The sequence below is a fragment of the Canis lupus genome, chromosome 28, assembly GCF_011100685.1.
Source record: "Canis lupus familiaris isolate Mischka breed German Shepherd chromosome 28, alternate assembly UU_Cfam_GSD_1.0, whole genome shotgun sequence".
NCBI lineage: Eukaryota > Metazoa > Chordata > Mammalia > Carnivora > Canidae > Canis > Canis lupus.
This window is the reverse complement of record NC_049249.1, coordinates 36,462,838-36,476,845: the sequence shown is the minus strand read 5'-3', so window position 1 is coordinate 36,476,845 and position 14,008 is coordinate 36,462,838. Positions and strand designations below refer to the sequence as shown.

Here is a 14,008-nt window from a genome sequence, read left to right as displayed (position 1 = left end):
AGAGCCCAACAACCATTCCTGGGCAGCCAATAGCTGGCCCTGCTCGCTGGTCCACTAAAACCTCCAACATCAAAAGTAACACTTCCCATAATCGGGAATTTTGAAGTGGTTGACATGATTACATTTTTTCCTAAGATGACATCCCTTGGATTGTGATCTGGACCAACAATGAATTTCTAATGAAAGACCATCTTGGCATGAAAAAAGATTAACAGAAATACAGGTTTCAGTTTTCTTTAGTAAAACTTTTCTGGCTAATCATCCATATTTCCTGTCACAATATGCTGTAATTATTTCAGAAAATGTTTTAAGGATAAATTACTAATATAATATTTGCTCATAAGCAGTTCAGATGCTTTGTACCCAGCCTATCTTGGTTAATTCTCTTGTCAGACGAATCTGATGAGTCACACTACTGATGATTCACCTTTTGTTCAGATTGTGTTTCAGAAAGGAACAATGAAATACACCATTTCCCTCCTTTACTGAAGTGGTTAATTCGTAAAATAATACCACAACAAAATGGCTTGAATTCAAATCTGTACGTTTTTATGAAAACAGCACGTGCCAACCTCAATTCTAAGGCTTTTGAGAATGAGAGCAAAATTAAAAGGTAATAATGATGCTGATTTGGATTCATTAAATAGGATCTTTACCAGAATTTAAAATTTCCCTGTGTTAGAATTCCCACCATTAGTCAGAAGCCCTGATGCTACTGTTCCCTCCAGGAGGACGCTGCCTACACATGCTCCATTTCCACACATCAAGGCCACCACACAGCTGGCCTCCAGGTACACTAATTATGTGGGGGACCAGGAAAGGGACAGGAATCTGTATGGACAGGAATGTTGAGGGTCTGCTTTGCTTTCAGTCCCACTGAGGGAGGGGGATCTTAAGGCCATGTTGTCTATGTCCTATTTTTGTCATTTGATATGATCCACTGATAGTCAAGCATGGGCAGGATTTCAACCAACCATTTTGATTAAATACCCAAGCCCTTTCCATGCGGTGCTTATAGGCATTTCTGCAGCAAGCATTTTCACTAGGATGCCTAGGAAATGGGAGGCTTCACCCCAGTCACTGGGAGATGGAAAGAAGTCGGTAATCTGGCTGAAGATAACCCCACGTACACCCGCTACCCTATGACTCTGCAACAGCAGAGCTCTGACAAAGGAGAACCTTCTGCTGGAATGGTGTGTGCCACAGACACAAGGACAAAAGACAGATAAAGTTGAAGGAAGCAGGGATGCCTGACCTGGGAGGGGGCCAACTCACAGGTGGTGGGATCATCTGGGAAGGACAGCATGCTGGGGAGGGTTCAGTCATGTGCTCTAGAGCCCACCCCCATCCCCCAGGCTACAGAGTCAGGAACGAGGGGCAGGAACCAAGGAGAGAAACAGCCAGACTTTCCCCAGGGGCGGAAGGGGATGCCTCACCGCATGTGCACACTCATCTTTACAGCATCTGGGAACCTTCTGGGACCTCACGATCCCTGACTGCTCATCTGGCAGGAAGTTCCTAAATTCTGCACGTTTGTTTCCAAAATGACTGGAGGATTTCAGGGAAGATGAATCAATTACCCTTATATGAGATGGTAGGAGGAATCCACAGAAGTAACGGGTGGCACTTCCTCATATCGTCCTTGGTAATTCATTGCATCGCCATTAAGAGCACAGAATATAAGGATGCAAAGATTCTAAATAAAACTGTGCATGGAAATTTTACCGATTCTGGTGTAGTGCACAAACTGCAAAGAGCTGGTGAGGGTGACGCATGATCAGGACAGCCACCAGCACTGAAAGCCTCACGACTAATGAAGTCTTATTGTTAAGAGAGGTAATTGCATTTGTATGCAGAAATGGTGCCAAGTCTAGCCTGTCCAGAGCCCACTTGGAGTGAGATCTCTGCAGCCTTTGTCATTTAGTGATTATCTCTTAGTGGAAGTGCTCTTTCCAGTCCTGCTCTAATTACTGCCACTTGTGCATATTAAGTTCTTTAACAACATGAACTGATGTGGAGGAAATTAGCCTTTTGTCTAATATTTAGTGTTCTGTTCTTTGTATTTACAGTGAATGATGGTATGGGAGGAAGATGACAGGAAGGAGTCCCAGGGTAATACCTTACATAGTATGACTCTGGCATAAGGAAGTATTTTTTTTTAATAAAGTAAATTAAAAGTCAGAACAGAAGATTTAACAGACCTCAGAATTCTCCTTGAAAATTCCCAAAGCCAATAATCAGAGTTTTTTCCCATTCCATCAGAATTTGTAAAATACATTATTTCTTTTTCCCCAATATACAAGGATTTAGGCTTTTGTAATACCAACACCTTCATTCTAACATGGAACTCTGATATGTATTAGAGATTAGAAAACTGAAAACCAACTACTTATCTCAACATATTGTTTTTAAGCAATTAGTTAAAATGTATTCAGCAAAGAAAGGTTGATTACACTGATCACCCTCCTCTTAGAACCCTCACCCTTGGTTATACCCAGAGGTAATAATTAAGGAGGCATCACCGATGTCCCAAACCTTTGGGAGGAGGTTGCACTGTCAGTATCATGAGAAAATGGATGTAATTCATTTTTACATGAATACGAAGTGTTGTTTTTTGTTTTTAGGGGCCAGATGCAGGACTTGGTTCCTACCACAATGCCTGAGTTAGATCATTTGAAATTCCACAGGGAACGTGGCGATTAGAGAGGATATTGGTTGCTAAGACCACACGACAGACTCTCCCATCAGCCCTCTTGAAAGAGCTCCTCTCTCACACACCACATCCCTGGGGGTTGAGTGGGGAGCCCAGGATTTACATGGTCACTGGTGACACCAGAGGACTCGCACAAGAAGCTAATGGTTTTCCGGTCTGAGTGATGCGACTCTCATTGCTTCCTATCAGCACAGATGGCATAGCTCAGCTCAGATCAATAGAGGGAGAGCTCCTTGGAGCATCTAGAATTCAAGTCCTGGGTTGGTGGCCCAGGGGGTCGGGCTGCTTTGCATATTACCTCCAGCACTATGACCCTAGGAAGTCATTTGCCTCCTAGCAGAATTGTGCCCATCCTGAAAATGGTAAGAGCAGATGAAGTGACAGTCCAAGGTGTTGGCCAACCCTCAGTAACCTAACCTAGTGGTCCATTCCGGCACTTGCCGGACTCACTACAACCAATTTTGAAGAGTTTTTTATTTTCTCCTTTTAACTGCAGTTCCAATGCACTCCTTGCCCAAAGATTAAAAAAAAAAAAAAAAACAAAAAACTCATGGCCTTCGGTGGGGCCAGAGACAGCAGCACAGTGGCAGGCTGCATTTAATAGTTATTGTACTCTTGTAATTACTATGTAGCTTCTTTGTGGCTGGCCAGGAGTGTGGCATAGGAGATGCTTAATACACATGTGACACTCTTGTTAGTGATCCGGTCCCTTTCCTACTCAAGAAATTATTATGGGTGGAGGTTATAAATAGAGCTGAAGTCTTTTCCACTTTCACCTCTCTGCGGTACAATTTATGGGAAGCTAACACGTGGTTCCTTGATCCTGGTGCATCTGGCCAGCCCACAAACTCAGGCACTTCGAGAAGGCGTGGGTGCCAGACTAGTTATTTGTATTCCAGAGGAACTCAAAGATAAGATGGAGACCAAGGATGGAGCTTAGCCAAGCACCAAAGAGGAGGACTGTTCTCCAGTGTGGTCAGGATATATAACCGTTCAGAAAAGTCACTAACTAATAACAATAACAATATAATTATAGCTACGACAACAGGCTAGTGTATTGGTTTTTATAACTGTAATCATAATTTCCTTGCCATAGCATAGCAGGGAAGGGGGAGAGATCTTATAGTCTGGGCATTAATATTATTGAATACTCATCTACTTCTGGTATTTTATATCTTATAGTGATTCCATAAACTTGAATTATGCACCTACTATGTGAAATAATGGTGAGACAAGGATCTAAAGTTATGATGAATCATTTCTATGTTCAAAGTGTTAAAAGCTGGTAATACAAATTATTACTATTTGAAACTAGTGGAATGGGATCCACAGATAATACATAACATAGGTATATAATACATAGACATATTTTATATACGTATATTCATTTTGATGGTAAAATATAAAATAAAAGAACAGCATTCTGCAGAGATAAGAAGTGAGGGGGTTTGGGTCCAGTTCATCTGTTTATTTCAGTTCAGTAACAAAGCAAGTTCTGAGCCGGACACTACTCATTGCATCTTGAACAGAAGAATAGGGTCTGTCCCTCAATGAGTTCACAGTCATGAGAAAAAACAGCTACAATCCAATGTGAGATAAACTCGCTCTAGTAAAGATGGGGAGACAACCATGCATGAGGAGAGTCTGGACAGGACAGAGAGCGGGCAGGTGTGGTTATTCTGGAAACGCCACAGAAAGAGGTGACCTGAGCTAGGCTGGAGGATGAGCAGGACTGTGCCAAGGAGTTTCAGGATTTCCAAAGGTGACTCTGGAAGGTAACTGGGAGATGGGTTAGAGAGGGGAGAGGGGGGAAAAGAGATGGAGGGGAAAGATGGAGGGGTGGAGACAGCAGGAGAAGAGGGAAAGGGAGAGGGGAGAGAATGAAGGGGAGGGGAGAGAGACAAGGAGGGAGAGACAGGGAGGGAGGGGGAAAGATGAGGAGGAGGGAAAGGGGGGAGAGGGGAGAGACAGGGAGGAAGAAGGGAGAGAATGATGGGGATGAGGGGAGAGAATGAAGGGGAGAGCGAGGAGACAGAGGAGGGGGAGAGGGAGAAAGCAAGCCTACTGCTGGGCTGTTTGAGTGGTCAGAGGACTAACTTCTGAAGGTTTTGAAAAGGGTAGTGGTGGCTGGCCCAAGAGGAAGGATGCTGGAGCCTGCAGAGGGCAAATCCCCCGATGCGGGTGGTGGGATCGAGCAAAAAGAACTAGTGGAGCTTGATGCCAAGGTGCAAGCTTGGCCACCTGGACGAATGTTGGCTGCGTTTGGGAGGACAGGGCAGCGGGCCCAAGGAAAGATTTGATTGGAGACAAGCTGGATGTCTGGTGCCCCTCAAATATTCAAGTGGAGATGGATTTGGGAAGAGTATGATGGCTGTCTGGGGTCCCAGTTCTTCAACTACCTGGAGGCATGGGCAGGGTCATGTACAGAAATCAAAGCCCAGGAGGAAGAGACTTGCCTCAGTTCACCCAGCTTGCAAGGGCAACAGCCAGCCTGCAACTCGGAGCCTAACCTTAGGGTCCGTCGGAGCGGTGGAGCTGTCCGTGGTGCTGACACGGAGCCGGCCAGGTTCCAGCCCTAGACACGGAGCGCTGAGCCTCGGGGAACTCGGTCTGTCCCACCTAGATCTACACAGCAAGAGCCACCGCACCCCACGCTGTGCTGTTTCCCTGCACTCGAGGATGTGCCGCAGAACCCCCATGTGGGGGAAGAGCATATCTCCACTATTGTTTCACGACCCAGCAAGCTCAGGTCCCCATAGGTGAGATGATTTATCCACAGTGGCTGAGCGTGAGTCAGTCAGAGCCACAGAGAGCACCGGGGGAACTCAGTGATCTAATTCAGGGAAAATTAAAAACAGACGTTCCTGCTCTGCAATCTACAGAGCCCGCCGAGGTGGCCGAAGCTGGAGAAATCTGAGGTTCCAGGTTTTCCTCCACTGCGGAAAACACAAGTGCTTGGGAGCCCAACTCACTTGCTTTTTAACTCCTAACGGCTGCACACAGAGGACTGAAGAAAGGGATGTTTTAACTACATTCCCCTTAAATTAACTTGAGGAGTTGGCGACAGCGTGCTAAAGAAACTGTGGCAGGGTCCAAGTATTTATAGGAGCATCAAGCGAGCAGAGCACCGACTGGAGAAGCTACAACCACACTCCTCTGCAAAGGCAAAGCGAGTGGGGGAAGAGGAGGGGAAGAGGTGTTACTACAAAGCCTTAGCAGAGCCTCCAGGAAGAGAACAAAGCTGGGGTGCCAGCTGACGGAGCAGCCTGAGACTGAGGACAGATTTTTATTTCTTTGGAAATGTACTGAATAATAATTTTGCAAAAAAAGTCTCCATCCTAAGACTCCCATTTTTAAAAGAGAAAAAGACTAACCCAAGAAATTGAATCTACGGCCCGCCGCTTTAATTGTTTACCACAGTGAGTCACGGGGAGTTCGGCAAATGGCTTTGCAATAGCACCGTGGCGCGCCTTCAGCTCACAGGGTGTTCTCAACACAAAGCATTCGGTCAAGTGGTTTGGTTGTCTGAAGGGAGAAGGGGATGCAGGGAAAGGAGAGACGTCAAGGTAAGTAACAGGAGCTCCTGGGGAGCTATGCCTCCTATGCAGCCCCGGGACTTCTGGGCATCGTGTGTCTCCCAGCACAAGCTGCAGCCTGTGTTTTGTCCAGGCATTTAAGAACACTGAGCACAGGTAAGGCTGGCCTGGCTCCGGCCCCTTTCGGTCTTGAAACTCAAGAGTCAGGACTTTTTCCAGGCTGCTTATCCTCCTGACACACAGCATTCAGCATCATGCACGTCTCCCCACGACAGTGCATCACGAACACCAGCCCCCGCCTGCAGGAGATGGGTGGCGGCATCAGCAGCGTCCGGCCTCGTGTGTGCTGCTGGGCACACAGGCCCTGGAGGGTACGGGGAGCTGTTTAAACCCCCACAGGTCCTGAAGGGTCATGAGGTCTACAGCTCAGACTTGCAATACAAACCTTCTCATCTGTTCGGTCCACCAGAGGAGAAGTCTCTGAGCTGGGGAAGCAGAACCAAACTGCATGGTGGAGGCAAGTCACCTTTGACAGAGGGGAAGACACCACCAGGGCCTCCAGCCCACGAGAAGAATAAAATGCCACTCCTAAGTTCCCCTGAGCAGAGTTTGCAAACAGCTGGCCACTCATGAGCCCCCTACCGATCCTATCCAGTCCTTCCAAGATCCTACTGCAGACTCTTCCAGAAAAATAGAAGTAGGAACTGGAAGTACAGGGACCAAGCTCCAAAAAGATCCTGGTCTGTGTGTGCTGCAGAAAATGTTTTACCATCTTCTTCAATTAAGTTGATAGAATGGAGCTGGGCCAGATTCCACCTGGAGTGGGCCCACCAACTTCTTCCAGGAGAAGCCTTGTTTGTCTGGGCTAAGGAGTGGGCTCAGCATGGGAAGAGAGAGAGGGCATGGGCTATGGCGCCGACCAGAGCAGCCCAGGGCAAGTGGGACCAAAGCCAAGGAGAATCTGTCTTTTAAGGCTCTGTGCTCATTTGTTTAATTCAGTAAATATTACAGAGTCAACTGCCATGATCCAAGCTCTGTGTAAGTCCTAGGAATGGGGGTGGGACAATATCCCCCCCGCCAATCCCGGCACCTGCATTTGAGGGATGGAGGCAAAATAATACAGAAACAAATAATTATTCGTGGTGAGGCAGAGAAGGCGAAAAGAAAGGCATGGTGCTAGAGGATCTGTCAGAAGGTGGCTAGAGAATGAGGAAAAAATGGGTACCTGGGGGGACAAAGGGATGAGGAGTGGCCAGTCACGCCAGCAGCAAGGACAGGTGTTTCAGGCAGGGAGAAAGGTAAGAGCCACAAAGACAGCAGCAGTGGCGACCACTTCCCCACTACACCGCTGCCAGGCAGCATGCTTGGGCCCTCGCCCCATACCTAGTGTCACGCAAGCATCGGCGGCAGAGCCCAGAGTGAGGGCAGCCTCCCCTGGCGCTGTTTGGGTAACTCGGGGGACGAAGGGGTCTGTGCATAGAGTCAAAGCGCCCTGTGTCCAGTGGTAGCTTCCGTCCCAGTCCTCTGCTCTAGCCAGGACAGCAGGTGCTCCTTTCTTAACTAAAGGGACCTTTGCTCTGTGTCTGCCAGAGTTGGCCAGACTACTAACCTTCAGACACTGCCCTCTCCAGCCAGTTGTCTGCTTCCAATCAACCCGGTGACTTGGTGTGTTCCTTCCATAATGACCAAAGGCCCCCAGAGGAAAAGAGTGTACACAGTGATACACATCATGTGTCTGACAGCCGGGGCACACGTCTCACAGGCAGATGCACTGGCACTTGTGAGTGACAGGAGGGGAGGGAGGGACATGGCTCAAGGTCACTGCCAGCCCCAGCAGGGGCTGTCCCACGGGCAATGGTGGCCCATACACACTCCTGCCATAAAGAAGCCTGCTCCTACTGCTGCTCCTGAGGGCAGCTTCTCAGTAACGGGGGAGGGCAAACAGGAATCAACTCGACAGACAGAGTCGAGTCATTTTGTTAACAAGAACTCAGATTAGATTACTCTGTGATTACATGGTTCCGCGGTGTGATAAATTGGTTAATAACAGGATTCCCAATGTAGCGGCTTAATGGGAATTCAATAATTACAGGTACCCAGAATTGTACTGTTAGCCTAGGAAACGCCAGCACCCGCCTGCCAATCTAATAATTCAAAACCTACCTGGAACTGTTGCGGTGGTTATGATCTGGAAAGCACGCTTCCAGGATTAACCAAGCACCTGATAAAATTACCCTTTGGTACCTAACCTACCGTGGTGGCTACCACAATGTCTCACAAACTTGACTGCAAGGTCCTTGGTTCTCCTCGTTAAGGGTCCAAGCAGAAGAATTCCTCCATAGGCATCTTTATCACTGCTAGCTCTTGCTCCCATTACAGGGTGAGTGATCAACAGATAATAAGGCTTAAGTAATATGTGAACTGCATCTTATAGTTTAGTATAAAGTTTTTCACTGATTTTTCTTAGCGGGGAGTGGGGGTCGGAAATCCTCACCATAATTCAGGGAGATCATCAGGCCAGTCATTATTATACCCCTTGAAGTTAGGGACCCTGAACGTTAAGAAAGGGGCAGGGACTTGTCAGAGCCCCCACAGCCCCCCAGAGAAACAAGAAGAAAGGCAGCGTGGGTCCTTGTCCCTCCCACCGCACCGCGTAACTGTGCTCGTGGTTCATACATGCAGGTTTCCACCGTCTGCAACTCCCCTGCAGGGGAACTGTGCCTGCGTGATCACGTGTTCTCGATTAGCAAGGCACGAGTTCACGAGGTTTTCATTCTGCCTCCTATAAACTGCAGCATAACTCAAAAAGGCCCTTTGAAATGAAGGGGAAAAAAAATAATTCTTGTTTTGGGAGCAGGGGTTAACTAGCCATAAACTTCTCTGACAATATTTTTAATTTTTCCAGTACTATTATAGTCTTCGATGATAAGAAAAATGGAACAGTGGATTTCAGACATAAAATGGTCCATTAGATGGGTCTTGAACTTGTTTTTAAAACTCCGGATAATACAGCTTTGCTGTTTTGTCTTTCCAAAATGTCAAAATTTGGCTAGGATTAATGGTTCTCTAAATCAATAGGATTTCATGTTTATAAATGGTTTACGGTTCTACTAGATATAAAATGTTATGAGCTCATGTATTATCATCACTGCTGAGCCTTTACTGAAATCTACTGACATTTAGTCGGCATCCAGACCAGACATGGAAGGAACACAGGGCGGAATTCTCTGGAGGCCTGGTGTGATGCAGCGCTCATGTTCAAATAACCAGGGAATGGGGGTGGTAAGAAGGGAGGCAAGGCTCATCACTACAGGGACCATCACAGAAAGTGTCATTGGACCAGGGTGTTCCATCCCAAAGGCCAAGGGGACCCTCTAGAAGTTAGGGGATCCAACAATGGGCCACGAAGAACAGGAAGGACACCAGGCAAGCTGCAGTATTCTATGGAGAAATTTCATAAGAAAAAAATTGCCTTGAATCCTGCCATTCTAACACAAACATCATCACTACTGCTGAAGGTCCTTCCACATGGCTACATGTCTGCACACTTTGGCTTCAGCAATGTCATTACGATGTTTGGTTATTTTCACCAAACACCGTGTTCTTGCTTAAAAACCTGTCTCTGATCACAACTGAGTGATGTTCAATGGCACTGACTCTATAAACACGCTATTCTCCCTGAGGTTGGATATCGTGGCTCTTACCATTTTGGTAGGCAATGAGATTTCATAAGAACATAACCCAAGGTCATGTCATGCCACAACCGTCTGAGGTGAGATCCGTGGATTTCTCTGATCTTGTGAAAAGGTGCACGGGCACAGGGCTTTCCCACCCCTGCTCTATCTGTGCCTGGACGGCCCCTGAACACTCATACTTTGGTTACCTGTTTATTCCGTGAAGCACGTGTGTGCAGTCTACGGACAAGCAAAAGGGCTATTCGGATGTCATCTTTTTCATTACAACAAACACATTATATACTCTGACACCAACTGAATACATTAAATAAAACTTCAAAGGCTCTCCACGAAAGCCAAGTAAGTTATTCTCGAAGAAAATGAACCTATCTGAGATGGTTCACAGTGACACAGAGCTCAAACAGATCAGAGCTGACTACTTACAACTGAGCCATAAAATTTCATAATAAACACAATGCATACGATCATCACCCTGGTAGGATGTTGCCACATTTTGCAGTCACTAAGAGGGATCTTTATATATGAAAGATCAAGCACTAAATTCTCCCCTCTCTCTTCTTCCCAGTGTGGAGCTGGACTTTAAGCAGCAAGAAGACAAGCTCCAGCCAGTTCTGAAGAAACTCCATCCTTTTGAGGAGACTCAGGTTGCACCTTCGCCTTACTCTCAGGAGCCCTACTCCGCTACTCCCAAGCAAAAATCCAAACCCGAATCTAAAAAGCACGGAAGATGGAAACTCTGGTTTCTTTAAAACTCATGGTGTGTGGAGTCTAAAGGCCGTCTTTAAAACCCACTGGAGTTAAGTAAATCCTTTTCCAAAATGAACAGGATCGAGTGAGCCATGGCTGGCTCGGGCGCCTCCCACTTCCCACCCTGCTTACCAAAAAGGCCTTTGTACCAACAGATAATGACCTTCAGAAGCAAGGTAGTAAAGGTCACACCTTGCCAGCTGTTCTTTGCAGTTCACGGATGTGGGATGTAAACTCTGAAATGAAGCTTATATAGTCAAAGATGATAAGTAAAAAAAAAAAATTCTATGCCCCCACCCCACCCCCCAGATCGGCAAGTGTTACGTTATCAGCTCACGAGAGGGTGGGCTGTCACTCTGTACACAGCTAAAACTCATAATTATTTTCAAGCCTTTTTTTTTTTTAAATAATGAGAAGAAAAAGCAAGCCTTATGTTTGCAAAGGACTTCATTTTTATGTTTAATTTTGCAAATAAGCAGGGGGCGAGTGCAATTTTCAGCACATCAAATTCTGGAGAAAGCACAATTTTTTCAAGTGGTCGGAGACCATAAATAATCTCTAAAATGTGACTATATGTATATTTGCCTTCATGTGCTGTAGCGCTAAGCCAAGTGACCACATCTCAGTGTCACATTGACACCTCAAACAGCATTCTCTTCATCTCCAGACCTGCGACATGTTTACTGCTCATTTTCCAAATGGCCAGCAGCCAGGAGTCCCCCAAAGTCAGGACATGCCTTTAATCACTGCAAGTTGACAGGGTCAGAGCTATTGGACACTAAGCTTTCTTAGATCTCATTTTTAATCTTTTGGTACCCAAAGGCCAAATGATAAATTCTGGCAAGAATTTGAAAACACACATAGAGATACACAATGGTTAATACAGTCACCAATAAATCACAGGTGTTCTCTGCCACCGGAAAGTGTTTCTGTGGATCAATCTTTGAGACACGGTTCATCACGAAAAGCACGACCGGACGTTTGATACAACCTGTTCTGCTCTGAAACAACTGTGGAAGACCCGACCATCTCAAAGAGAAACCGCGTGTTTAGTTTAGCTGCTACCAACAAACAAACTTAACGTCACCTACATTTAACGTATTAGTAAGTTGTACTCAATGACATACCTAGGGGAAAGCTGTGAATCAAACGTTTTTAGGTATTTTTTAAATAAACAGTGACACTTAGAGTTCTTTTGATTACACATTGCAATATAAATCTTAGTTCCTTTATTTTTCCACTCATTCTTTTGCACCTTTGCAAGTATCTTTTTATAGAAATCAAAAGCCCCTCATCTACAAATGACTTGGTCTATCAACTTTCTGCTTTACATTATAAGAGATAGGGAATCTTATTTTGCCTTTTTTTTGTATGACTTAAATTTTGAATAGTTTGTGAACATACCAGGAAATGCAGTCTTCACGTTTCTGTCCAGAAGTCTCACATCTAATCTAGTGCTGACATGCACATCTCATTGATTAGATGCCAAAAACAAAGTGGCTGCCCTTGGTAAAAGGATCTCTACCTGCATTTTTCACATTGGAGCTATTTCTTGCCATGTGTTTTCCTCCTGACTCAACAGCAAATCTATTTTAGTTCTAAGTGTTTTGATTCTACGAGGACCTGGTGATCAGCAGTCAGACCTGGACTTGATAAAAATGAAGAGTGTATCATGTAAGCATCCTTTGGGGGTTACTCACACTATACTGCAGATGTACGCTTTAATTAAAAGAAAAACACACATCTTTTGTGGAAACACTACATGAGGATAGAAATCCTTGAATATTAGTTAAACAGAATTGAGAAATATTTTTGTGCGAGGAAAAGGCTAGACACGTTGATCCTGTACCTTGAAGGAAGTGCAATTGTTTCATGTAGACAAAAATTCAAAAAAAATGTGTTTCATGTATTTTATACTGTTTTTAACTGAAGTTATAAAACTGTTTGCAACAAGTTATATCCCCTTGTGTTTTAAGAATCCCGACTATCTCAGTGAATTGAAATAAGGGTGTTAGCAGCTTTCCAATTAGTGCTATAAATCTGTCTCAACAAGAGGGCATCCTAGTAAACTGACATCACTGTTTGAAAGCAGTCTAGACCAAAAAAATAAATAAATAAATTTTCAGAGTCAAAATGAAAACTGAAGATAACCTAATCCCTATTTAAAAATAAGAGTATCTTCAGAATAGAAAAAAAAATATTTTCAAAATCATTTCATAGTTTAATTGCAATGTGTCACTAACAGATGCCGATTCTTCTCTTAGAAAGATTTAAGTAAAAAACTTTGATACAAAACCGAGGTAAAAAGTACAGTGTTCCCTCATATGTAGATGTACACATGGCATTACGTATAGAGATTAAATTATGATACTTGTCATTAAGTTCTTTATTAATTTTTAAATAAAAAATCAAAGGTAATGTTTTGTGTGGCTCTTAAACTCATTTCATGGTCTCGAGAATTTGGGAATCAGTAGAAGTAATCTCAGAAAAGAATAATAAAGGGAGGATGTTGGGGCTTAAAAGAGCTTTCTCCAATCTTCAAGATGATGGTCAGGCAGCTGCAGGCTCACCAGGCCTGGCGAGAGGGGGCAGGGCTGGAATTACCAGACCATGGATCCTGACAGAGGCTTCAGCCACCAGGAGGACAGGGAGACTTTTTAAGGGCACAAAGTACCATAGCGGCTCACAGCAGGATCTGGCTAACTCCGTGCAATTTTTAAAGAACCTCAGAGAGACAAGGGAACTCATCAGTGTACCCATGCCAAATCTTGTAATGGCCCCATGGAGACAGCTTCTCTCTAAATCAGCCACTAAGCAGGCTCCCAGCCCCAGGGGATGGGCCATCTCCTTCTTCTTCTTTGAGGGGAGGTGGGGAGTGTGGGTAAAAGACCTACACCCCAGTTGGGCTGAGCACCCACTCTTTGGCAAAGACCAGCTCAATACTCATGCCCTCTCCCAAAACAGGGGTCTGCCTGGAAGCCAGAGGACGTCACCACCCCCTTTCCTGCTGTCTGCACTAATAGGATGGTAGGACCAGTGAAGCTGAGACAGAGGCTCTGCTGCCCTCATACACTCACCAGGGAAAGGAAAGAAGGGATGGGTGTTAGTAACCCGCGTGCAGGGTGGGGAGGAAGACCCCGTGCTCCAGCCTGAAGCATCTGGGAAATAATAATTCTCCAGGTCTCATTCTATACTCACTCTGAACCACCTACTGGTGCTGCCTCAGAGGTCTCCCCTTACTAACTAGATACAGGAAGGGGCATCCTGCCTCGTGCATACTTTCCAAGTGACTGGTTGCGACTGGCATACAAGGAGAG

General features: G+C 45.4%; 2 protein-coding genes across 6 annotated transcripts in view; one reads left to right on the top strand and one right to left on the bottom strand.

The window, feature by feature from the left end:
* Window positions 1–13,109, top strand: part of INSYN2A (inhibitory synaptic factor 2A) — a 58,586-nt gene extending 45,477 nt beyond the window's left edge. For all 4 annotated transcript variants that reach the window (XM_038579108.1, XM_038579106.1, XM_038579109.1 and 1 more), the window contains one exon: window positions 10,510–13,109. In XM_038579108.1, coding sequence (XP_038435036.1) covers window positions 10,510–10,693 — 184 coding nt within the window. In that variant the 3' untranslated portion in view covers window positions 10,694–13,109. The remainder of the gene's footprint in view (window positions 1–10,509) is intronic.
* DOCK1 (dedicator of cytokinesis 1) overlaps window positions 1–14,008 on the bottom strand; it is a 493,779-nt gene that overhangs the window by 282,277 nt on the left and 197,494 nt on the right. The gene's annotated exons all lie outside the window — the stretch shown is intronic.